The 27,594-nt window shown below is 45.1% G+C and overlaps 2 protein-coding genes across 2 annotated transcripts in view; one reads left to right on the top strand and one right to left on the bottom strand.

The window, feature by feature from the left end:
* Positions 1-6,054, bottom strand: part of LOC139750203 (uncharacterized) — a 35,519-nt gene extending 29,465 nt beyond the window's left edge. The window contains exons 1-2 of the mRNA XM_071664691.1: positions 6,034-6,054; positions 5,703-5,899 (exon numbers count right to left, since the gene is read on the bottom strand). Coding sequence (XP_071520792.1) covers positions 5,703-5,899; positions 6,034-6,054 — 218 coding nt within the window. The remainder of the gene's footprint in view (positions 1-5,702; positions 5,900-6,033) is intronic.
* LOC139750002 (uncharacterized) overlaps positions 1-27,594 on the top strand; it is a 402,403-nt gene that overhangs the window by 135,730 nt on the left and 239,079 nt on the right. The window lies entirely within an intron of this gene.

Raw genomic sequence — 27,594 nt, 5'->3', positions numbered from 1 at the left:
AAGGGATACCAAAGGAGTTCAGACAGGGAGTTTTGTTGTGGTGGAAGATGTTAGTAACACACAGATTAGTGGAAAGGAATACAGATAATTGAGAGAGAAAACCTGCAATTTTTTTTATATGACTAACGGGTCGCAAATAATGATAGTCTTGGACTTGAAGCGAAATATTCATCAAGCTTGTTCTTAAACGTATCTGTAGCGCTGCTTTCACCTGCTGTGGTTACAGAGAAAATACTTCGCTTCATTCGAGGTAAAACGTTGGCCCACGAGCTTCTGTATCCATTACTACGAATGAAATCAGACGTTCCAAGTCATATGCAGCTTAGTAGATCGAGATTATTAGAACCTTTGGTGATTGATTTTGAATACCTGTATAAGATCACCTCTTAACCTTATCGTTTCTAAACTAAATAGATTTCAGTCTATTGGTCGGCTCTCGTAGGATCTGTTCCTCAGTCCGGGAGCCATCTTGGGAGCTCGATGCTATACTTTCTCTCTCTGTCTGTGTCATTTCTTCATAAGTTGACCCAAACCTGAACACAGCATTCAAGATGGTCACGCAACGGTGGAGTGTAAAGAACAAGGATGGTTTTCCCAAGACTTAGTTCAGTAAGCTTTACCCACGAATTCAAGAGTCCTCTTCGTACATTTCACTGCTTCCTTGCACTGCTTCCTTGGCTGTAGGCCTCCAAAACTGTTACGTCAAAGTCTTTTTCCTCATTTACCTTTTTGGCAGGTCAACAGGAGGAATTCTGCTATTGCTTGCCTCTTCATTGAGCCCCCGTAGTTGCAAATGTTTACAGGAAACTCTCATGTATTTATTTCTTTTCGAAACGACCAAATGGTGTGTTGCTGTCTCTCTGTCTGTGTGTATTCCTCTGCATTTGTTTTTCGAAGCTGAGGTCTATGTTTCTCATCTCTTCCGCTGGCGTAAACAGATTCAAAAGGACATTGTGGTCTGCTTCATATATTTTGCATGCCTTTGTATTTCTCTGCATGACTGTAAAGGCCTGTTCCATTACCATTAGTGAGTTATTCATGGAAAGACACCGAAAGAATTATTGAAATAACTGTGACGGAAAGATAAAGATTCCGATGGTAAAGCGGCGTTGCAGAACAGAATTGACAAGTGTTGTATGTCTTTTCGCACGATCTGAACATATTCATGTGGCTCTCCATGATGCCAAAAAAAGAGTGGAAGTCTATCCATAAAGATTCTCAAATCTATTGTCTGCGAGAACGTAAAGCGTCTCACAATATAACATTGCGCAACTTGGACTTCATAAACTTGAGGGTATTTTTCATTATGGCCTTTTGTTTCCAACCCATTTTCTATCCCTAGACTTTCTCTAAAATCTTGGTAAAGGAAATGAAAACGAGGAAGAATTAAGGACCAGTAACGCGTGCGGAATTATGAACCCTCATCACAAACTCCAGATAGATTGACTACTCTTGATAGACAGTTGTAGGTAAATGTAATCCACACACACACAACACACACACACACACACACACACACACACACACACACACACACACACACAAGGGGTATAGAAAATAAAAACAAAAAAGAGAGAAGCACACAAAACACTAACACTGCAATAAATACTTTCACATTCAGTCAGTAGTGTTGGCTGTCAGTCAGAGAGCTATGGGGCCCCATAAGCCTTAGCTTCAGTCAAACCCCTCAATCATGAGACTCATTGGCCCAGTAGGCCGTGGGTCTGGCAAGCATACCGTGAGCACTCACTCTCATGTTGGCGGAGGGGAAAGGCCGAGGATATTCTTACATACAATATCAAAATGTAATGACAGCGGTAGAGGTGTTGTGGGATGCAGCTTACCACACCTGCTGATGGTAACTATAGCACCTTACCTCACAAGATGGAGGGAAGAATTAGTGTCTCGTTACCCCTACGGGAGACGAACCTGACACTTAGTACTACACACATCCAGCTGTGGCAGAGCGAGTTGTGACTTATGAGGATTGGGAAAGATGTTTAGTGTTTGAAATTAATACCCTCGATTGGTATATCCCTCGACACGTGAGTGAGGTGTGGGATGACCTCGTGTTAATGATGATTCGTCACCCTGCCAACACAGGCCGCAGTTCTCTGATTCGTTCAAGTCGTAACTCCCTCGTCATCACAGGCCTGATAGAATGCTACCTGCTACTCGTGAATGCCACCAAAAGGTCGTTTCAAGTTGGGGACAGAGTCGACAACCTTATTTCCTCGGATCAGATCTCACTCCTTGCCCGGATCCGATATGTTTACGCAAAGGGTTGACACTCTCTGTGTCCCAGCCTGTTACAGCCTGTTACACACACACACACACACACACACACACACACACACACACACACACACACACACACTCGAACCCTAGGCCTGCTCCCTGACTACCACCCCACACGACATATAAATGCCTCACACACACACACACACACACACCAGCATTCTGGTGTATTCTTTCGTGTGTCCCAACCTCACCTCGGTGGAGGTAGCATGGACCTCGCTCTACCGCCGCTCCAGTGGTGTGACAGATATGTTGACGGACACATACGCTGGGTCGGATGGAGGCGCACAGATACACACGCATAGGACAAGTGGAAGTTGGATCATAATGGTATATTCCTCTGTTACACTATTGTCCAGATGTGTCCGGGATTCTCTTCAGCCATGACTTCAGTTCGTCCTCGATTTCATATTTCAGTATTATATCCTCGAGAGAAATAGGCAACCCATTTGCAGTATAGTGAGGTGCCTCCATTACACTAAACCTCTTGGCTTAACTATATTTCTACCTTTATTGTACCATGGACTGCAGTTGTTATTATTATTATTATTATTATTAGATATTATTATTATTATCATTACTGTTATTATTATTATTATTATTATTTTATTATTATTATCATTATTATTGCTGTTATTGTTATTATATATATATATATTTTTTTTTTTTTTTTGCTTTGTCGCCGTCTCCCGCGTTTGCGAGGTAGCGCAAGGAAACGGACGAAAGAAATGGCCCAACCCACCCCCATACACATGTATATACATACGTCCACACACGCAAATATACATACCTACACAGCTTTCCATGGTTTACCCCAGACGCTTCACATGCCTTGATTCAATCCACTGACAGCACGTCAACCCCGGTATACCACATCGCTCCAATTCACTCTATTCCTTGCCCTCCTTTCACCCTCCTGCATGTTCAGGCCCCGATCACACAAAATCTTTTTCACTCCATCTTTCCACCTCCAATTTGGTCTCCCTCTTCTCCTCGTTCCCTCCACCTCCGACACATATATCCTCTTGGTCAATCTTTCCTCACTCATTCTCTCCATGTGCCCAAACCATTTCAAAACACCCTCTTCTGCTCTCTCAACCACGCTCTTTTTATTTCCACACATCTCTCTTACCCTTACGTTACTTACTCGATCAAACCACCTCACACCACACATTGTCCTCAAACATCTCATTTACAGCACATCCATCCTCCTGCGCACAACTCTATCCATAGCCCACGCCTCGCAACCATACAACATTGTTGGAACCACTATTCCTTCAAACATACCCATTTTTGCTTTCCGAGATAATGTTCTCGACTTCCACACATTCTTCAAGGCTCCCAGAATTTTCGCCCCCTCCCCCACCCTATGATCCACTTCCGCTTCCATGGTTCCATCCGCTGCCAGATCCACTCCCAGATATCTAAAACACTTCACTTCCTCCAGTTTTTCTCCATTCAAACTCACCTCCCAATTGACTTGACCCTCAACCCTACTGTACCTAATAACCTTGCTCTTATTCACATTTACTCTTAACTTTCTTCTTCCACACACTTTACCAAACTCAGTCACCAACTTCTGCAGTTTCTCACATGAATCAGCCACCAGCGCTGTATCATCAGCGAACAACAACTGACTCACTTCCCAAGCTCTCTCATCCCCAACAGACTTCATACTTGCCCCTCTTTCCAAAACTCTTGCATTCACCTCCCTAACAACCCCATCCATAAACAAATTAAACAACCATGGAGACATCACACACCCCTGCCGCAAACCTACATTATATATATATATATATATATATATATATATATATATATATATATATATATATATATATATATATATATATATGAAAATAATCACCAGGGTAAACTTTAGTTTTATTGGCTTACGTGTCGGTAATTATATGCACCATCATCACAGGCTATAAGATAATGGACACATATTCATGTCATATATAGATTATCAGTTTCTGTTAAAAAAAAAAATGTATATTATAAAACCCAACGTAGAATGAATGATTCGAGGAAGACCAGAGAAGATTAACAATGGCTAACAGTCCTACCTTATCTGAAATGCATTACGTCGTGACTACTTCTAACAAGATAAACTCACCGGAGATAATATTTCTCCAGTCGAGATAAAGATTCTACAGTAGTTCATCAGCCACCCATCTGTTTCGTACTGGCTGTCCCTCCTAATGTGCAGGAACAGACCCTGTCTCCGTAACCTCGAGGTATCAACAGACCCTGTCTCCGTAACCTCGAGGTATCAACAGACCCTGTCTCCGTAACCTCGAGGTATCAACAGAGTGATCGTGTGTGCGTACGTAACTGTTATCAGGTAGAAATGTGCCGTTGTTCTGAAATGTATATTTTTGACGTTAGAATATTTCGTTATTAAGTGTAGGATTTATAATCTCGACTGCGAAATACCTTCTCTGTTGAATTTAAGTCACGTTTTTATTGTATTTATATTATATCTAAATAAGCAAGGATTGGTTGTCGTTACTGATTTTCTTAAATTGTTTCTCGTTTATTCATTTCATTTTGGCCTTTTGATGATACACACAGTTTTCATAGAAACATTTGAAATTCTATACTTTTTAACAGAAACTCATAATGTATATATTACATGAATGTTCTCCTTTCTTGATTGCCTCCTGGTGATGGTGTATGTGATTTGCGAAACGTTAGCCAGTGGAACCAAAGATGTTCATCCAAGCCCGAGTGATTCTTTCCTGTTACGACTGTGTTTTCCAAGCAACAGATCCATTACTTATATATATATATATATATATATATATATATATATATATATATATATATATATATATATATATGCTGGAAAAACACATGGAAAAGGAGCACGAGATCCTTAGCGCTTTCGTGTATTAGCAAGATGCGTAAATACACGAAAAAAATTATATATATATATATATATATATATATATATATATATATATATATATATATATATATATATATATATAATTTTTTTCCCGGAGTCTTCAGTTTTATCAGTTTCACTAAACCATGACGACTATTCCCATAACTTCAGTAACCCACCCACATCATCATCATTACTTCACCTCTCCTTTAAGTTCACTGTTGTTCCTTATATGTAAAGTCCACTGAAGTTCGGTCAATATCTAATATAAAACAAAATACCACTGCATGGAAAAACCATACACTCGATTGGCTCGCACAGTTGTTATTAACAACATTGGCTTGCAGAGTTATGATTCACAACATTTTGGCCTCTGGGAATCAGCGAGGTTGCCTCTCTCTCCAAGTGGGTCGTTAGCTTAGTTTGCTCGGGTTTGTTCACGTGAGAATCCAATTACTCCAGAGGAAGTGTTGTCCTCTTCACAGCCTCCATGACCTGACCTCCTCCTCACATTTTGACCTGTGGATACGTAGGTTCCTCCATATGCTTGAGTGAAAGCCCTTGGCCAATGTCTTTGTTGGTGATACATGAGCCCTTGGCCAATATTTGTGTAGGTGATACATGAGCCCTTGGCCAATACTTGTGTAGGTGATACATGAGCCCTTGGCCAATACTTGTGTAGGTGATACATGAACCCTTGGCCAATATCTGTGTAGGTAATACATGAACCCTTGGCCAGTATCTGTGTAGGTAATACATGAACCCTTGGCCAATACTTGTGTAGGTGATACGTTAAAATGAAATGCTGTAACCACAGCAACCTTGACCTTTACCACTCTGACCTGGAAACCGCCTGGGTTCATTCTTGGCTCCGGTTGTGTCGGAGAAATTCTTTAATGTTGTAGCGAAGGACGAGACAGAGCCTGGCTGCCAGTTTCCAGCGGTCGCTTGAGGGGAATAATATGGAAAGATGAATCCAGTGAATCGTGATGTTGGGCCAGAGAACTGCCAGGGGATATTGACTTCCTCTGTGGCGCTGTCGCAACTTGAGCTACACCAGTGGTGGGGGTCGGCACGTCCAGTGGGGCTGTGGCAACTAGTGCCACACTGGTTGTGGGGGTCTGTACGTCCAGTGGAGCTGTTGCAACTAGTGCCACACTAGTGGTGGGGGTCTGTACGTCCGGTGGGGCTGTCGCAACTAGTGCCACACTAGTGGTGGGGGTCTGTACGTCCGGTGGGGCTGTCGCAACTAGTGCCACACTAGTGGTGGGGGTCGGCACGTCCAGTGGGGCTGTCGCAACTAGTGCCACACTAGTGGTGGGGGTCTGTACGTCCAGTGAAGGTGTTGCAACTAGTGCCACACTAGTGCTGGGGGTCTGTACGTCCAGTGGGGCTGTCGCAACTCGTGTCACACTAGTGGTGGGGGTCTGTACGTCCAGTGGAGCTGTTGCAACTAGTGCCACACTGGTTGTGGGGGTCTGTACGTCCAGTAAGACTGTCGTAACTAGTGCCACACTGGTGGTATAGGTCTGTACGTCCAGTGGGGCAGTTGCAACTAGTGCTACACTAGTTTTGGGGGTCTGTACGTCCAGTGGAGCTGTGGCAACTAGTGCCACACTAGTGGCTATACGTCCAGTGGGACTGAGAGAGAGCCAGGGGCTCACCAGTAACGAGGATATGTACCGTGTGCTGGTGTTAATTGCATATTGAACTCACTGACATATTGTCCACGTAAGACTGTATATGAGAAAATGTGAGAAACAGGGAGTCCCTCTCTCTTCCTCCCTCTCCCTCTCTCTTCTCTCTCCCTCCCTCTCCCTCTCTCTTCTCTCTCCCTCCCTCTCCCTTCTCTCTCCTGCCCTCTCCCTTGCTCTTTTCTCTTCCTCCCTCTCCCTCTCTCTTCTCACTCCCTCCCTCTCTCTCTCTCTCTCTTCTCTCTCCCTCCCTCCCTCTCCCTTCTCTCTCCCTCCCTCGCCCTTCTCTCTCCATCCCTCTCCCTCTCTCTTTTCTCTCCATCTCCCTCTCTCCTCTCTCTCCTTCCCTCTCTCTTCTCTTTCCCTCCCTATCCCTCTCTCTTCTCTCTCCCCCGACAGAGGGAGGGAAACAAATAGAAGAAAGAGAGAGAGAGAGAGAGAGAGAGAGAGAGAGAGAGAGAGAGAGAGAGAGAGAGAGAGAGAGAGAGAGTTACATATTGCACTCACCCAAAAGTCCCTCCGACAGCATGAGAGTTTAATACTGAACTCGACCCAAAAAAGTTTGCCTGCCAGGGCCAGTGTTTGCCCAGCCTACAGTACACACTGGCCACTACAACAACACATCCCGCACACCATTCATAACCTCCCAACAACAGTTATGGTTGTAACGTCTTCCATCCGCACCATTGTCACCACCGCTGCTCGCTACAACATCGACCACAACTCCCGTCACAACATTCCACACCACAACCGCTAGTGGACACGAGGCACAACGTGTGGCTACCATCATCACTACCACCATCATAACCAGTGGTACAACCACAACCTACACATCGCATCACCTTAAGAACCAGCGCACCAGAAGCAGAACCAGTTGCACAACTCCCTCACCACAACCACAAGACTACCAGCACTACAACCATTGCCACCACAATCACTTCCATCACTGCACCGCCGCCACCATTCCCTACCACACCATCACTCCCACCAAGTTGACCTTACACACGCAAATTCTACCACTATTACCACCCACCTCTACCACCATCTCAACCACCAGCAGGACTATCACATCCACAGTCGCTACTCACCCACATCACCACTACTTACACTCCCACCATCACCCACTGACACTCCCACCATCACCCATTGCCACCACTGACACTCCCACCATCCCCCACTGCCACCACTGACACTCCCACCATCACCCACTGCCACCATTGACACTCCCACCATCACCCACTGCCACCACTGACACTCCCACCATCACCCACTGCCACCACTGACACTCCCACCATCACCCACTGCCACCACTGACACTCCCACCATCCCCCACTGCCACCACTGACACTCCCACCATCACCCGCTACCACTGAAATAGCCACTGTTGCCACTTCCACCTCTACAACACCACCCCTCCCCCTCCCCCTGTCATGACCACATCCCCTCCAGTCACCTCAGCACACTACCTCATGTCAACAACCTCCTACCACAACACCTCAACAACCACCTTGATGCTCACACACACACACACACACACACACACACACACACACACACACACACACCACCCTCGCTCCTGTCCCCCCCTAACTCACCTGTAGAACTCCGCGTGGTCACGAGTGCTAGGCGGGAGGCGAGCGAGGACCGGGTACAGGAGGCCGACAGCAGCTAGGGTGATGGCCAGAGCCAACCACACCACGGGGGTGAAAGGGAAGCCCAGGGCCATCCAGCGAGGCAGCTCCCTGGGCGCCGGGGTGATGAAGCAAGCCTGCTCGTACGTGTAAGGGTACGTGAACCTGATGTACCAGGACCGCTGCAGGTCCAGGAAGATGTTGGCCACGCCCAGGTCGCCCTCACCCTCGCTGACCTGGCCGGGAGAGGGGAGAGCAGAGAGGCAAGGAGGAGCTTTAGAGGTTCTCGAAGGCGACGAATGACGGACAGAAATCCTCATGTAGGTCAGGACTTTCGTGAGATATTAAAAGCACTGATAGAGGATGGGAGAAAAGCAGAATGGGAAAAATGATCTAAGGGTTTTCAGGCTTGGGGAGAAATCTGCCTTTTAAGAACGGGAAAAAGTGGTAGTTGTTAGGAGAGACATAAGGAAATTGTCCCCGTCTTTTCAGGTTTGGAGAGAGACTTTGCATCTACCAGCGACCACACGGTGATCAGGTGACGTAGGCGCTTGCTAAAGTATTTACATGGACTAGAGAACAGCATACAAGTAGCCATTTTATCAAGAGCAGAAGCGAAGTAACTCCTATAGAAGAGGCAAAGAGAACCTAACTTCAGAGAGCAAGAGAAATGGGTCACGGTCTGAGGTCAGGTTATTTTGGACTGGACTCATTCCAGTACGTACAGCTGGAACCTCCCCAGATGGAAATACGTTGCTAAAAAAAAAAATGAAGGAATCAGTCCATGGCACAGCCTAAGCAGCGGCTCAGAAGAAAAGAAGTTGTGGCATTTGAACAAGACTTTATGTTTCTCAGGTGTTTGTTGAAATATGTTTGTTGCATTTATTGGTAGACGGTAGAGCCATCTGAGGAGGTAACAAAGGGTTGAATGGTTTTAGGAAGAATTAAGTGTTTTAGAGGCATTAAACTTCAAATAGTTTGCGATTGCTCCTCTAGGACACCTCGTTCAAAACTGTGTTTATAGATTTTTTTATTTTTTCTTGAGAGATGAGACGTAGAACGAAGAAAAAAAAAAGATGAAGGTGATTTGCAAGAAGTGGAAAAATGCCACGTTGAGTCGTCAGCGTATGAATGCATTTGGTTATCTGATAAAGAATGGAAACCGATTAGAAGACAGATGAGGAACAGCGGAGACAGGACAGAACCCTGAGGACCACAGCCTTTCATAGGGTCAGACGGAGAGGCTGATGTATGAGAGATGACGGAGATAGGCGGGGCAGAGAGAGAGAGAGGAAGCTGGTGGCTACATGACACGCAGTTTTCTTTATAAAGATACGGAACCCAAGATACGCCCAGTGTCTAGCCTGCAGCGTTGGTTGGCCCGAAAAGCTAACTTGTGGTGGGTTCCACCATGTGTACACAGTATGATCTGCAACATAAGGTGTGTGTCACATACTGTGATACATTATGGGACTCAGCTTGAGCTTGTTGTCTACGCTGTCCGTCACAGGGTAACCACAAGATGGAATATGCTTACATCACATGGAGCCTGTCCCTTGTGTGGGTTCGGCGAGGGTAATGACGGAGTGTCCAACTTAAAACTTCCTTGATATATGTATGTAGAGATAATACACACGACATGGGTTCTGCTCGAAGGCTACTTCACTGCATCTACGTTGAGGTTCACCATACCTACCATTAACCTTAACTATCGTCTCTACTGGAGAGGAAGATTAATATGTGGTCGATTGATCCACTCTGAGGTGATCCGTCTGTGTGGTAGTTCCATTCATGGCATGAGGGGGGGGGGGTGGTCGGGCTTCGTGCACTGCAGGTCACTGGACGCACGTGACCTGTCTTATTCTTGTCGAAATTTTTTTTTTCAAGGCTTCAAACTGATTCGTTCAAAGCAGTATTGCTTCGGAATGGGGGGGGAGGAAATTTCTAAGTGTTGATTAAATTCTCTGACAAGTTGTTGTTATAAAGATTTCAGTAACAAACGCTCAGGCGAGGGAGCTCTGCCGGACGCTGTGGACACGACAAGAGCTGAGAACGAAGCAGTTTCAACCCCTTCGGGTTCAGTGACACTTCACTCCGCTCAAAATGGCACAGAGCTGTCGTACGAAGCAGTGTCGACTTGAGCTTCAATTGCGCTTCACTCAAAGCTCAAGATATATATATATATATATATATATATATATATATATATATATATATATATATATATATATACACACACACTTTTATCGAGTGGGAAAAATGTCATAAACGATATATCTTCCATTTTCCCCCGTGCCACTAGCCTGTCGCACACCCGGCCATTGATAACTCGCTGGTTCGTTCCAGTTTTATGGTATTCCTTGACAAATGGTCTGTCGGAAACATCATGCCACCTACACACACCATACTCACACGTGTACACATACACACAAAAATACACACGTACACATGTGCATATATGGGCCTTTGTGGGGTCGTGGTTAGCCCATCAGTCAGCAACAGACTGCATAGGTTCGAATCCTGGGCGCGGCTGTCGGCTCACAGTGCCACCCAGTTGTTAATCCTCCCTACGAAGCTGGTCGATAAATAGGTACCTGGCTTAGGTGTGTGTGTGTCTGTGTGTGTACGCATATACGAGTAAAAACATGATATACAGAGACGGGGCAACACGATTATGTAACTTTATTCCCGAAACACACAAACAATAGTCTCATATATATATATATATATATATATATATATATATATATATATATATATATATATATATATATATATGGGTAAACCATGGAAAGTTGTGTGGGGCCTGGATGTGGAAAGGGAGCTGTGGTTTCGGGCATTATTGCATGACAGCTAGAGACTGAGTGTGAACGAATGGGGCCTTTGTTGTCTTTTCCTAGCGCTACCTCGCACACATGAGGGGGGAGGGGGATGGTATTCCATGTGTGGCGAGGTGGCGATGGGAATGAATAAAGGCAGACAGTGTGAATTGTGTGCATGGGTATATATGTATGTGTCTGTGTATGTATATATATGTGTACATTGAGATGTATGGGTGTGTATATTTGCGTGTGTGGACGTGTATGTGTGTACGTGTGTGTGGGGGTGGGTTGGGCCATTTTTTTCGTCTGTTTCCTTGCGCTACTTCGCAAACGCGGGAGACAGCGACAAAGTAAAATAAATATAAATATATATATATATATATATATATATATATATATATATATATATATATATATATATATATATATATGTATGTATATATATCATACAACCTTCAACAGCCCGGGACATTGTGCGTGGTAGGAGTGAGCGTTACAGCTAGGCCATGATCGCGGTGGCGTTCCCGCCTACCGAGCATAAGGTCCCGGGTTCGAGATTGGTGGTTGGAGGTTTGTACGTTCTTTGGAAGCACGCGTTCATACGGTGCAAAAGGTTACAGTCTGTCGCCAGCTGGACACCTAGAGAGAGAGAGAGAGAGAGAGAGAGAGAGAGGTGTGTAGGTACCTCGAAGCACTGTGGGAGGCTCCAGTCATCATCCATCGATGTACACAGTGAATGTCTGTTGACCTAAGCCAAGCCAGTCTCCTTCAGAAACCAAAGACGCAACACCACACACACACACACACACACACATCCTAGTGTGCTCTGGGGGTGTACAGATAACCCACCGAAATTACACTCGTGGAAAATCCTCCTCCACATGCTTTCCAAAACCTCACACTATACATACACACCTGTAAACACTCACGTCTTCTACTCTTCCATTTCAGTCTATCCTCTCTCTCTCTCTCTCTCTCTCTCTCTCTCTCTCTCTCTCTCTCTCTCTCTCTCTCTCTCTCTCTCTCTCTCTCCCACCTATTCCACCTCTTCTTCCTCTCCTCTAACCTCACCTATTGACCAAAAAAAAAAAGGTCAGATTAAAAAGTAATTGGAGTTTACATTTTAAAAGCCTACATTAACCTTTTACACCGGACATTCTTTTTTTTTTTCAGTTAAATGTTCTCTATCGTACTTATAGCTACTGTATTAGCACTTTATTCTCGTGGTGTTTGAATTTCATTATAGGCGCATTATAAAGCCATCTCCTATTTCCTGGGGACCCTAGCGTTATTTCCTGGGGACCCTAGCGTTATTTCCTGGGGACCCTAGCGTTATTTCCTGGGGACCCTAGCGTTATTTCCTGGGGACCCTAGCGTTATTTCCTCGGTCCCAGCATTATTTTCACACAGACCGCCAGCACTATTGTCTGGGCCCCCAGCACTATTCCCTAGACCCCAGCGATGTTTTCTAGGCCCCTTTACTATTTTCTACACCCCCCAGCACTATTTCCTAGACCCCGGACTATTTTTTTCTAGGGCCCCCCTTGTACTATTTCCTGTGTTCAGCACTATTTTTGTCTCCCCCACCCCAAATTATGTGCCAGGCCACCAGAGCATTAGTTTCTGGGCCCCCCTCATGCACTCTTTTCTGCCCTCCCCTCCCCAGAGTTATTTTCAAGGTCCCTAAAACATTATTTTTTCCCCGGCCGCCCCATTAATGCCTCACCGGGTCTCCGTGTACTGTTTTCTTAGGTCCTCGAGCGCTGTTATTATTATTATTGACCCCCCCGGGGCAGTGTTTTCGTGGCACCTTTGGCGTTATTTGATTGAGTCCATAGTGCATTGTTTATCTAGGCATCAGGCATTATTTTCTGGGCTCCCTGATCATTGTTCTTGGGCCCCCCACAAGCACTGTTCTCAGGGCCCCTCAAGCACTGTTCTCAGGGCCCCTCAAGCACTGTTCTCAGGGCCCCTCAAGCACTGTTCTCAGGGCCCCTCAAGCACTGTTCTCAGGGCCCCTCAAGCACTGTTCTCAGGGCCCCTCAAGCACTATTCTCAGGGCCCCTCAAGCACTGTTCTCAGGGCCCTTCAAGCACTATTCTCAGGGCCCCTCTGGCACTATTCTCAGGGCCCCTCAAGCACTGTTCTCAGGGCCCCTCAAGCACTATTCTCAGGGCCCCTCAAGCATTGTTCTCAGGACCCCCTCAAGCACTGTTCTCAGGGCCCCTCAGGCACTGTTCTTAGGGCCCCTCAAGCACTATTCTCAGGGCCCCTCAAGCATTGTTCTCAGGGCCCCTCAAGCATTATTCTCAGGGCCCCTCTGGCACTATTCTCAGGGCCCCTCTGGCACTATTCTCAGGGCCCTTCAAGCACTATTCTCAGGGCCCCTCTGGCACTGTTCTCTGGCCCTCCGAGCGCACTTCTCTACCTCACCTCAGCACCTATTTTCTGTTCCCCGCGCTCCTCCCTCAGGCATTATTCTCTGGGTCTCTCGTGTCTCGCCCCACAGCCCCTGACCTGAACCCATCCTCCTGCAGGGGCGACACACACACACACACACACACACACACACACACACACACACACACACGTTGTTATTGTTGCCTCTGTTGAAAAACAATAGAAAATCAGTTCAAGACCCTCAAAGGACGTTTTCTGTTGCCTTGGAAAACGAGAGGAGCTGGGTGAAAACCCTTCGCTGTATTGTTCCCCGGAAGGTGACGTGTGAGCCCCCTCCCTCCCTGCCTTACTTGCCAGACAGAGTTTATCAAAGTTTTTTTCCTGTGTGTGTGTAGATATACTGAGCCGTGGGGGGGGGGGGGGGAGTAGATATACTGGGCCATATCGGGTGAGGGTAGGCGGGGGTGTAGCAAATATACTGGGCCATACCGGGTGGTGAGGGGAGGAAGGCTGGCAGAAATACTGAGCCATACCGGGTGGTGAGGGGCGGCAGCAGATGTATACACTGAACCATACCGGTAGAGGTGGGGTAGATTTTCATGAAGGATGTTCTACATTCATCAGCAGATGTTATGGAACGTAGGAAACTGGAAAAGTGAAACAAGATTCTCTCTCTCTCTCTCTCTCTCTCTCTCTCTCTCTCTCTCTCTCTCTCTCTCTCTCTCTCTCTCTCTCTCTCTCTATCTATCTATCTATCTATCTATCTACCTCTGTCTGTCTATCTATTTATCTATATATCTATCTCTATTTTGTTTATATATCTACCTATCTATCTATATGTTTTATCTATATATCTCCCTATCTATCTATCTCTGTTCTATCTGTATATCTACCAGTCTATCTATCTCTATATACCAATCTATCTATCTATCTCTCTATCTTTTCTATCTCCCTAGCTATTTATCTCTGCTGTTTTGATACTAAAGTGAGCGAGGCGATATAGGATCAGAAGCCAAAGAAGAAATACCAAACTGCTAAAAATGATCTAATAATCTAATGATTAGAAAAATGATGACCAGATAACTCACTCTCTACATAGACCCGATATTGAAAGCCCTAGAGAATAGAAAAAAAAAGAAAAACAATAGAAGATGATGTAAGACTTATTTTGAATGGGAAAGTTTAATTCAAGAAGTATGTCAATTAGGTGATTACTATCAAACCAAATAATGAGCGGTATGATGATGAGATCATGCACAACGAGACACAGAAACCTGACGATGAATATGTTGAACATGTACGTATGAAGGTTGGCTGAAAACTGCCGCGTTGTGCCGTCAGTAGTCAAATAGGAAATCAACAAGTTAGAGGGAAAATTCAAAAAACACTTGACAAGCACAGATTAATATGGTTTGGTGCGCATAAAGTAACAAGAAGGATAAAAGAAAAATCACTCGAATTTGAATGGTCAAAAAAAATTGAAAATCACTCGAATTTGAGGGGGTCAAAAAAATTAAAAACTCGAATTGAAGGTTCAGAAAATTAAATATCTCGAAATTGAAGGGTCAAAACTAATTTAGATTCTCTCGAATTTAAAGGGTCAAAAAAATTAAAAACTCGAATTGAAGGTTCAGAAAATTAAATATCTCGAAATTGAAGGGTCAAAAAAATTAAAAATCACTTGAATGGAAGGATCAAACTTTTTTTTGAATTACTCGAAGGGTCAAAAAATTAAGAATCTCGAATTTGAAGGGTCAAAAATAATTTAAAATCACTCGACTTTGAAGGGCCGAAGAAGAAAAAAACTCTTTAAGAATCGAATTTGCGACCCAGAGAGAGAGAGAGAGAGAGAGAGAGAGAGAGAGCTAAGATTCATGATAATGTATGCCCGGAGGGAAGTAAGAGATCATCAAGAAAAATGGTTCAGAGCTGAAAAAACATTTTTGGGCGAGAAAATACAAAATCATCAAATGTCTGATGAAAAAGAAAATTGAAAAAACTGGGAATGTACCAGAAAGATCGCAGACGAGAAATATGCGAATTGAAGGGGAAGAAAAAAAATAGGACGATTATTCCGTGAAATACCAGAAAGTTATAAACAAAAACAAAAAAAAATGTGGGATAACGACAGTGACATTTAAAAGAAAACTTGACCTTGTGGGTAAGGTCATTCCCAGATGAACCGTGGATTGGCAACTGTGTTTTTTAACAGTAGAAGAGAAGATGAGGGAAACATTTATTGTTGTTGTTTTTTTCTTTAGGAAGCGCGACAACATGCTGTGAAGGCTACGTGCTAACCCTACCTTAAAAAAAAAAAAAAAAAAAAAAAAATAGGTAATTCTCTCTCTCTCTCTCTCTCTCTCTCTCTCTCTCTCTCTCTCTCTCTCTCTCGTCCTCCCCCCCTCTCCCACACAACAGCAACGCAGACGTTATAATAAATATCCTGGCCGATACATCACCATGGCAGTATTAGCAGCAGCCGCACCAGCACACACAAAATGGGAGTGTCAACGTGAAATACATAATTCTTTTGACCTGGTGAGGATCACCCACACCTGCACCCAGATAAATGATGGCCACACAGGCAAACTTTACCTCTCACACGCATATATATATATATATATATATATATATATATATATATATATATATATATATATATATATATATATATCTATATATATATATATATATATATATATATATATATATATATATATATATATATAGATATATACTCTCGGTTCCTGTGCACTCCTTCATTCAGTAGAGCAGAAAGAGGTCTTGCATTTCACATGGTGTCGTATGGTGTAGTGCCTCTTGAAGGTGGTAATATGTAGAGTCGCACTTATTTTTTCAACAGTGTGGTTATGGGAGAGGAAGAAGAGGTGGGACAGGGGATGGGATTGCTTGAAATGGAAGAAAAGATTGATGTGTGTACAGCTGTATGTTTGTTTGTTTTTTTTTAATGCATGTGGGGGATTTTCTGGAAGCGTGTTACTGGTGCCTTATTAATATACCCCAGGCAGACTGGGGGTGTGTGTATAAGTATTCGTATTATCTGTTTTTTTGCGGTAGATTCACCCAGCTGAGGTGAACATTGTGTACATGGATGGATGATGACCGGAGCCTCCCTCCCTCCCTGAGCGCTCTGAGGCTTCCAGGGAACCAAGGGTGTTCCTCCATGTTTGTACTGTGCTCCACATCTCGGCTTCTGTCTCTACTTTGTATCATCGTTGTCTTCAAGTCTCTGCCACACTCTCTGGACTGCTTCTCTTAAGTGTGAACCGACTGGTTTAATCTTCAGTCGTTCCTGCTGTTCTACGGTGTTTTCTATGTGAGGTTATCTTTCACTTGCGACGAATCGTATAGCCGTATTTTGTCTCCTCTGTAACTTCAGCGAGCGTGATGTGGGGGCAGGGACGTTGGTACATGTAAGTCAGGACAGGTATTGTCATGGTCTTGACGTGGTGTAATTTTTGGTTGTCTGCAAGGTGCCAGAACCTGTACACTCCTTGTCAAGGTCGCCTTTCCCTTGGGCGAATCTCTTTATTGCTATGATCTGTCGTCAAACCCCTTGATGTTGGTGTGTGAGCCGGCAATCTGCAGCTCTTCTGGTGCGCTAGCATTTCACCTTCTGTGGTTATGCCACTGGGTTTATACTCTTCTTAGAGCTACTGTGGTAATTCTGTTTTCTCTCAGGATTTAACTCTCTCTCTCTCTCTCTCTCTCTCTCTCTCTCTCTCTCTCTCTCTCTCTCTCTCTCTCACACACACACACACACACACGTATGTGAGACTGCCAAGTCAACTACAGAGCAACACGAGTCAGTGATGTGCTCGACCTTCCTTTTCTTTATATTGAAAATAATATGACGCCCGCCACAGACATCGCTGTTCATAAGACGAGCATTGTCGATCATAAACGTCTATTGCCGAGCAGCAATACATAAAGACGACGAATATAAGTTAGCTGCAAAAAAAAACACACTCGCTCGTGTGGTTGAAGGACCTGAACTTCTGCGTTGAGAAAATGTCTTGAAATCAGGTTAATGATCTGATGACAAATACAGATTAGGAGTGAATTCTTCACCTGTTAATAACCAGCACAACGCTGCTTGATGCCTCAATAAGGAAGAGGTCAGTGCCAACTGGAAAAGGGAAATGGTGGTGTAGAGCGAAGGATGCCAAGAGATGGTGTTGGAGAAAGCGATGGATTAACAGATGGGGGAAAAGAAGAATTAGAAGAAAATGTTTACTGTAAGTTACGGGAATAGAGAAGAGGTAAAGAGAAAGAGGAGATTAAATGATGTTAAAGTTATAAGTTCTCATAGAAGAGAAGAGATAGTAATTGTGGAGAGAGGATTACAAACCATGGAATAGAATTCAGTAGTTCTGTTCTTATAAATATAAACGCATGGAAGGATATTGATATCTGAGGCTGGGCTTTATACAGTGGCACAGCACATAAGAAAGGGACCCAAAGAAAGTATGTTGAATGCTGTACGATCAGCATAAGATTGTGTTCAGCGTGACAAAGAAAGGTAATATCTGTGATGGAATATGTAGTCCATGATGCAAATGCCATCACGGGTATTGAAGCATCAGAAAATGGCATAATCAAAGCAGTTGGTCAGTTTGAACAAATTGTAGCTTCAGGATTTGATGAAATTCCAGATATATTCTTTAAAGAGACAGTGATGACAATACCATTAATCGAAACAGTATAGAGGATACACACAAAATGGCATACTTAACACCCCTACCACAAAAGGAGGACATAGCAGCAGTATAGACTATTTACCGTGACATCACATATATTCATAGTCTACGAGGAAGTGATTAAAAACAATACATCCTAGAACACTCCTTCAACAACATTCGTATCAACGGAAGCCAGCCGGGCGGGCCTTGTGCCAGGTAAAGGTATACAAACTCACATTCCACTGTGATAATATTTATGCAACTCTCTTGCTGGGAAGGAAAATGGACACTGTTTTTCTTCGACTTTGCTGAAGCATTTGACAATGTTAACCGCAGAATTATATTAGAGGAAGAAGGGAAGACTGAGAAATTAAATGAAGGGTGGATGTGTTTCGAGTCGTTTGTGGTGGTGAACACATGTGCATCGGGGTGAGAGATCTCAGATGGCAGGAGGTAACAGTGGCGTGGATGACATAGGGGTGGAAGTGATGATGCCAAGGAGTCTGGAGAGTCACTAAGTTTTCCTCTTGATAGACGACGTAGGAAGGATCGAAGGTTATTGTGTTTCTTCTTATTTCCGCCTTTTGTAGCAGTCTCTGTTGAGTTGTTGATCAGGAAACAGAACGGGTGAGGAGGCAGATGTGAGTTTGGAGAAAACTTGAAATTTTGCGATCAAGGTTGAGGAAGCTCTATGTCCACCATCTTTTTGTCTTCTGGGACCCGACAGGTGAGGTGTTACGGAAGGTGGAGATGGACCTTCGGAAACGTTACAGCCTGACGAACCTCACTTGAAGAAGTCTGCGAGCCATGGAGTCGTACATCTCCGGAACCCAAGGCTGATGGCTCTCCCGACGACTGAGTTAGTTATTAGGTCGACATAGGTGAAGGCAACTGAGACCTTACGATTTTCTATGTTCATGTTAAGTTCAGGAGAATGATGAAGACGTCTATAGCCTTACCAAAGTGCTGAAGGTCTGTGGATCGTGCAGTGTCTGTCCGAGCTAAATTAAACGCAAGATTCACATGGTGACCTGGGGATCCTCGGGTGATGCCAGTCGATCGTAACTCATCAAGAGTCTGAGGCCATCTGGACTCGGGTGTTGGTGGGACACGTGAAGTCTTCCAATCAGCCAGATATTCTGATTGATGGAGAGAAGCTTTGATGATGGAGCCACAGCTCAGCGGTGAAACCTCTCACAGATTTTCATCAGTTAGCCTCTGGGTGTAATAGAGTGAGTTACATTGATTAGGTATAACCTTCCGGCGAGGCCTGATTCCTACAACGTGTCTGGGAGTGATGGTATGTATATATATCCTAGACTAAGCTATATCGACCAGCCCCTAGGGTTGGATGAACAGCTAGGCTGACTATGGGCCGGCTGCCGCGAATTTCTTCAGATTTATGTAATTTTACCATTTTGCTTGTTGTTCTTGTAGACAGCTGGTAGTTCTTATTTCACTTTTCCACTATTTTGGCTTAGTTCCCTAAAATGACCATCTGCTATCCAGTGGCACGTGTGTCCCCTCTACTGCTTTGAGTGTCTTACTGAAGCTTTCCAAAGCTGCGTTCTTATCATTGTCATTGATGATGTCATCCCAGCTTATTCTATCAAGAACATTGTGAAGATCATTAGAGTTTGCATGTCTAAGATATTATATCTTTTCAAGACTGTCGTGTCTACCAGCATTGCAGACAGTGGTAAAAAGCTTGCTCAAAGGTGACTCGTCGTTAATCGCTCTTACCAAACTTTTGCCTCAGATACAAGACTATAGGCAAGTTGCTCATTTTCTAATGATATATTCACGTCATCTGTAGGTTTGTCAACAAAGTGTGTTGAGACACTAACATACCCGAAGCTACTGGAATGGAATTCTCCTCACGTATGGTATGTTCTAGTCATCCATTATGATCCATTCGATTTCATTGCACACTGCTATTAGCCAGTCATAAAGTCTCGTGGCAACGTCTTGCATCTGTATGTGTGGACCTGTACATTACTCTTACTGTTATTTTCTTACGAAACTTATCCCAAATGTCCACAAAAACGGAGCCTTGGTTATCAACCAACATGCGGTTTTTCAGTACAGATTTGAGATTGTCTGTGACTAAGAGCAAGACACCACATACCTCATGATTTATTTGCCTCTGTCACTCTTAAGAAGAATATACTCTGAGACTCCAGTATCAAAATTTCTAATTTTGATATATAACCAAGATTCCAGTCATCTCATAACTTATTTATGCAGTTGATCCCAACTGAAAAATGAATTGATGATATATTGCTTTTATTTACACTAAAAAAAAGAAAGAGAACTTATGATTAGGCATTTCGTGAGGGTTGCTTACGGATGGATTATTATTATTTTTTTTTTTTCACCAAGCCTCACGTTTAGAGTCAATGAGAAGCCTGCCAAAACGTGTCACCCAACTCCTTCAGGTGTGGCCCGTCCATCATAAACATATCAGCCTTCATGTAATATTGAGGCCACAGGTCAACAAATTTGACACTTTCCTGTTAGAAAAAAAAAAGAAATTGCGTAACTGACTGACACGAAATGCATCATTGAAGAAGGTGTTCCTTGTGCCTATCCTTGGCAGTAACCCTGAAATTACAGGACTGTTAGTTGTGCTCCTGAAACGGAAGACAAAACTGTTGACATATTGCTCCAGAAGCACCTGTGATCTCTCCATGAATATGTCGTTAGCACCTGCAGGACAGATGAAGAGTCGTACTGTCGCCACCATCCCAGACGTTTACCCTCACCTTGAAAGTAGGATTGCTTACGGCAGGAAGAGTTTCTGGTGCAGAAATCCTACAGTTTACCTCGAATTATGGACGCAGCAACCAACCTCACTTCATGTTCCTCGTCCTCGACATCATCCAGAGGTTGAGATCGATTTTTTTTTGGTTGTTCTTTGGCAACAAAGGCATACATTTGAGAGGCTTTTCGCCCTACTGCTTCACGAAAATTAGTCTGTCTGATTGGGAGAAGAAGGATTGGTTCGGGATGCTTGAGCACCCACAGCGGTACTGGCAGACGTCGTTGGTACATCACAGTATACACCAAGCAAGTGGGTTATAAGGAACTCCTGATATTCGTCTTCCTCGTGGGATGAAGCATCGATCTTCATCCCCGGCAGCCGCCGACTCCAACCCACCTGGCATGACCTGCACAGTCACGGATTAATAACATCACTGAAAGAAAATGGGAGGCAAACGTCTTTCTACAGAGAGAGAGAGAGAGAGAGAGAGAGAGAGAGAGAGAGAGAGAGAGAGAGAGAGAGAGCACTGCTGACCTGCCATCATCCTGGAAAAAGAAAAAAAAGAAAGAAATTCGTCATTAATAACAATAAGGAAGACAAAAACCAGCCGACAGCTAACGTCCCTGCGTGACCTCAAGTCACTCATTATAATGACCTAAAATGAAAGTCTCAGGACCGATGACCTATTCCTTAAGGTTCAGGGAGGAGCTCACCGCTTCCACTCGTCCAAGTGACCAGACTGAGTACTTTTTTTTTTTCGTCCTTTCTTCGTATCAGCTTGTAACACCCGTACGCAGCACTGTAACGTGAAGCATAATCAACAGATACAATTAGTGTAACAAAAAAGAAATGGCGTGAAATGATGCAGTTCAAGTTACAAGTGGGAGAAATGCTCTCAGTCAGGCGTTAACCGAAGTGTTCCAGTCATTCCAGGCTCGAGAAACGAACCTGCCAGGTCACTACACCTCAGATGCAGACCTGAGGAATGTCACCCTCCATCATCCACTCTCCCTCACCTGTCCCACGAGTCCGGTGTAGGTGCCGTTGTCGAGCACTTCGCCCCAGAGCAGAGGACCCGGGTGTTGCCAGTGGACGGTGAAGTTCAGGTAGCGCGCCAGCAGGAGGATGAAGGACACGTCCTGACCTCCTGTGGGACGGATGGTCCGGCCGTCCTCCTCGAGTTCGCCGAAGACCGACGGGGCGAAGAGGAAGGTCTTCACCACCAGAGGGAAGCCTTTTAGGTCCCCCAGCTAAGAGAGGGGGAGGTAGACGAAGGGATGACATGAGGGAGGGAATTGGCAGCTTCGGAAGGAGGTACATTATGGGCTGTCATGAGAGAAAGACATGTGGGCTACCATGCAAGAGAGATATATCCTACCACGAAGAAGAGGAAGATGGCTACCATGAAGTCTTATTGTATCTGGTCGCTCGTTTACATATGTCGTACTGTATTGTAGTTGCGAGTTCGTAACCTTAATATAAGTCACGTTTGGTTGTCTTAATTATCAAAATTTATGGCATGTTTGTGTATGCTTGATAGTATTTTAATGTTATGTCCTCCATATGTATATTTAACAGTGCGCTAATGGTATGTTCGTATGCCTGGTATTTATAATGGCACTGGCAACGGTTCTCTACATTAATATTAATTTGCACTCGTGTGTATTTGCGTCTCTTTCATGGCTTGTTTCAACGTAAGTGGTTGTTGATCCGTAAAGCGTGATCACGGCTTTCTTCCATTAACGTTTAAGCTAGGCTGGTTTGACTTGGCTTGGCTAGACTAGGCTAGGCAAGGCTAGGTAAGGTTAGGCAAGGCTAACCTTTTAGCTTATGGGAAAAGATATCCAGATCGCGCTCTTCGTCCTTATTACTGGTGCTCACCGCACGGTAAAACGCACGGCACAATATCCACTGACTTTGATAAATGGATGACACAGCCGGGCCCCAGCTGGGTGAAAAGTGTCCCCTGGTGTTGACCGACGCTCGACCACTGGGCACCAAAATGTGATAGTCTGGCTGCAGCCTGGTGATGAACAGCTTGGGCTTAAGCCTTATAGATTACTCTCAGATCCTCCACGTCGCTCGGATATTCCAGGAAAACAAAAACGGAAAAAAAGTGTAGGCATTGTAGTTTTTCATTTTCAGATATATTGCACGACTTTGCCGTGTGTGTGTGTGTGTCCAGCTTGCCTCCCTTCCTGGCGAAGCTTGGAGCCCTGACAGAGACAGGCCTTTGGATGTTTCATATGTGTTGTTACGACCCACAGATTCGTAACGAAGTCGAGACTCTCGTTACGGAGAGAGAGACTTGGTCGAGGATGAGTGTGTGTGTGTGTGTGTGTGTGTGACATCTTTACCCCACTTGTGTAGGCGATGCAAGTGCTTGAATCAGGCAACCGTTGAATGTACACACTGTACGTGTACAGTGATTTCGGTCCTTGGTAGTTTGGACGTGTACGGTGATTAAGGCCCACAGGATAACAGCCGAACTGAACTAACATGACTAAAGGATGATTATAAGCATAACTAACACTGAATTCTATTCATTGACTGGGTACTGGTAGTGTTATTAACAGTGACTAGGATTGCATGACGTGCCAAGTAATGGACTTATAAGATTAATCAGATGTGAGGTATATTACTTTTACCGTGAGCTAGAAATTTTTTTTTTAAGTACAAATAGAAACCAAGGAAATGGACCTTAACATGCCAGTTTTACGTTACTAAAAGCTTCATCTGTTCATTGGAATTAATTCCTGTTGGCTGAAACCTTGTTATTCTTGGCATTAACATTTCGTACGTGGGATCTGTAACCATCTTCCTACTCTCTTCTTTGCTCGTGTTTACCATTTGCCTCCCGCTAGTTGTTGCAAGGGTGTGCAGCTGTTGTGCCGGGCAGCGCTTGTAGCGTATCCATGTTTGATACTTCATTGCTGGCTGGGACGTGACTGACGTCCAGAGCAGAGCAAGGCTCACCTTCAGGTTGCCGCTCAACAACCCTCACTGGACAGTCGCTGTGACGGTGACGTAATGAGAATATTAAGTTTTGCGACTTGTTGATTTCTTGAATTTCACAGGTCGTTGATGTACGCCTCTTTGGGGGTAACGTTCTTTCTGTCTGTTAAAAGCCAGTTTCTGTACACTGAGGCCTGGTTAACCTGTTCCCACTGCCAGTTTAAGTATGAGGTGACTTCGCTTCGCTCCCCACCACCCAAGCTGTGTGTGGCTCAACGCCGGACTAGAGAGAGAGCAAAGGGGACCGAAGTCCCCATCTGTTGTAGTGGGCGTCACTGTGCATCATCAGTGTGGTGGTCCGCTGTGATTGGATGGAGAGCGGCCGCCAGCATGGACGTAGGCCAGGGAGGCAGTATAATCCGTTCAACTTGGCAGCGCCAGAATTTGTCGCCGGACAAAATCCGCCGTGGCAATTTAGATCTCCCACAATAGTATATATAAATATTTTTTTTTAGACAGTTTTCATGGAGGAGCGTTTTACGGACATGTTTCCTCACCGATGTAGTTTCGAGAAGCATATCCCAGCAACGAGGAAGAGGAAGTAGGCAGGGAGCTGGTTTGTCGCCGAGTATATAACGTCGAGGAACATTGCCTCCAGTTACGCGGGAAGATTCACAATCCAGCGGCTCTGCTTTCGATGTTTCACAACGCAATACACTGCCGCCGCCACCCGTCGTTCTTTGTTAAGTTTTCGACACCCAGGGATTTTAACATGGAGTTTCCACGTATCCCGACTCCACTTTTTCAGCGAGTGGTGGAGCACTGATCTAGTATGCAGGGACCACACAGTACGTAATGTACTCCTGTCTTATGTAGAAGGCGTTCCATGTAACGTCAAAATGAGTCCCGGAGCGACGGATGAAGTTGACGGGTCGTTGCTTGCAATGAACGGGTGCAGAACGAACGTTCGTGGTCATGTGGAACGTAACACCTGAGAGTGAGCTTTGGTAGACGTAAGATGTGGATGTTGGTATTGGATCTGAGGTGTGATCTGTTCCAAGACCTGTGTGCAGGTATGGGAGCTCGGGACGTGTCCTTGGGGCATGATTCTCGTGGTGGGTTGTGGGGTCAGAGGCGTGAAGTAGGTACAGAAAGGTGAGCCGAGGCACAAGAGTAATTAGAAGTTTGATTCTGAAGGTCATCCATCTTATACAGAACTGCTACATGGTACGAGCTGTCTGTCGCCTGTGTGTCGACCCTTCGATCTGGCGGTCGTTGCAGCGAAGTATGTTCGAGCCAGTAGTACGTCTTCTTCATCCCCTGTTTTTGCGCTGCTGCAGCTTAATTTGATTGTCGTCATTTGCAGGGATTAGTGGAAGCGATCTGTGAGCTGTTCAGAGAGCGACGTGTGTTGGCAACAGGGAGGGAGGGAGGGAAGGAGTGTGTTGATGACAGGTCAGTGTGATCGGACGAGAAGCAGGAACGTGGCGTCTGGGGGGTGAGTTATACAGGTTGCTTGGGGCGCTGTGGTGCGGGGCGGATGAGTAGATCATGTCGTCTGGGCAGTGTGGCAGCGCGACGTAGTTTGCCAGCGAGTGTTTCATATCTCTACCAGGATTTCACTGCTGCCATCTTCAATGGTATATGTTGTCACGGGGTGTGTCACTATTCTGATGTCAAGCCAGACATTTATACAAGTAGGTTTACTCGACAGGCGAGATATCCCCTGTGTGTGGGTGTGTGTGTGTGTGTTGCTACCGGTAATGCCAAAGACTTGCTTTCTCTTTATGATCATGGACAGACGATTTCCAGGTGAGTTCCTTGTTAACTATGGTGTCTGATGACGCTTTCTTTTCCTGTTCTGGTGATGTGCTGTACAGGGTAGGTGGGTGAGTCCAAGGTATGTGGCTTGTCTGATGGTCGTGTGACACAAGTTTGACGACAGTGTGTTCCCTCGTTGCAGGAATAAAAACTTCCTTCCCTTGAGTAAGTTAGGTGATAGTGTCGCGTCGTTAAAACGGGAGATCTCAATCAAGGGGAGAGGCAGTTAAGCAAAAGGGTAGGTCTCAAGGAAAGGGAAGGCCTCAAGCAAAGGGAAGGCCTCAAGCAAAGGGTAGGCCTCAAGCAAAGGGGAGGTCTCAAGGAAGAGGGTATGCCTCAAGCAAGACGGGAGGTCTCAAGCAAACAGGGAGGTCTGAAGCAAGAGGGTTACGCCTCAAGCAAGAGGGGAGGCCTCAAGCACGAACGAAGGTGTCAAGCGTAAAGACTTTACGTCTGTGATGCCTGTAAAATATGTTGGTAATCCACAGTCCTAGGCGGGGGGAGACAGTAGGATCCATGACATCCCACTGAGGGCAAACACGGATGACTTAGTGGTCGGGCATGTGCGTCTGGCAGGGGGGTGTGGCCGGCAGCGAGGGTACGAAGCCAGCCGCCGCCGGCCAGGCTGGTTCATCAGACAGTAGCATTTGGATGTTTCTCACAATCAAGACTTCCATCATCACTGGAGATGATCACTCGGCAGCACGTCAATATGGTCTGCAATTTCCCGTCAGTCTCTCTCTCTTCTCTCTCTCTCTCTCTCTCTCTCTCTCTCTCTCTCTCTCTCTCTCTCTCTCTCTCTCTCTCTCTCTCTCTCATATGACCCACCTTCCTGGGGAACAGGTCGCCGTACTTGACGTATCCCATGGGCGAGGCGGAGGCCAGGAAGCGGAGGGTCTGGTGGCTGTAAATCCAGTGGGTCCAGATTTCTGCCTCGTCGTCCCTCTCCCCGGGCCTGACACGGGAGAGCAGCGGTGGTGTCAGTTTACTGCACGTAACAGCGTTTCCAGTTCGGGTTAGCTTGCAACACGCCAGATTCACCAGTGGTGTGTGCTAACGACACAGCATGAAAAGTTTTCCAACTGTGTGAAACACGAGAAACTACCAGTAGTGTGAACTTACGACACTGTGCATACCAGTGTTCCAGTGTTGTAGCTTACGACGCAAAGCCTACCAGTGATGTGAACTTACGAAACAAAGCCTTACAGTGGTGTGAACTTACTGACACAAAGCCTACCAGTGTTGTGAACTTATGACACAAAGCCTACCAGTGTTGTGAACTTATGACCCAAAGCCTTACAGTGGTGTCAACTTACAACACAAAGCCCACCTGCAGTATGTGCTTACAACACGAGAAATCTGTACGTGTCTGTGATATGACAAGGTCACATAGTCTTTGCCGTAGAACGCAACTCAAACCCCCTCACTTTCCAGTCCCATTTCAGGTACTTCCTCACCAGAGAATGATAACTAAAAATGTATTTGAATCAAAGATAACATTTCAGAACTTGATGGCTGCGTTGGTCGCAAGTCTTTCTCAACCTTGCAATATCACTAGACGTACATCCTAAAGCCCTCACTTGGGCTGAGTTCGGGCCAGTGTAGATCAGACT

Source organism: Panulirus ornatus, chromosome 1 (assembly GCF_036320965.1).
Source record: "Panulirus ornatus isolate Po-2019 chromosome 1, ASM3632096v1, whole genome shotgun sequence".
Classification (NCBI taxonomy): Eukaryota; Metazoa; Arthropoda; class Malacostraca; order Decapoda; family Palinuridae; genus Panulirus; species Panulirus ornatus.
Note: the sequence above shows the minus strand (reverse complement) of the source record. Positions and strands in the feature narration are given on the sequence as shown.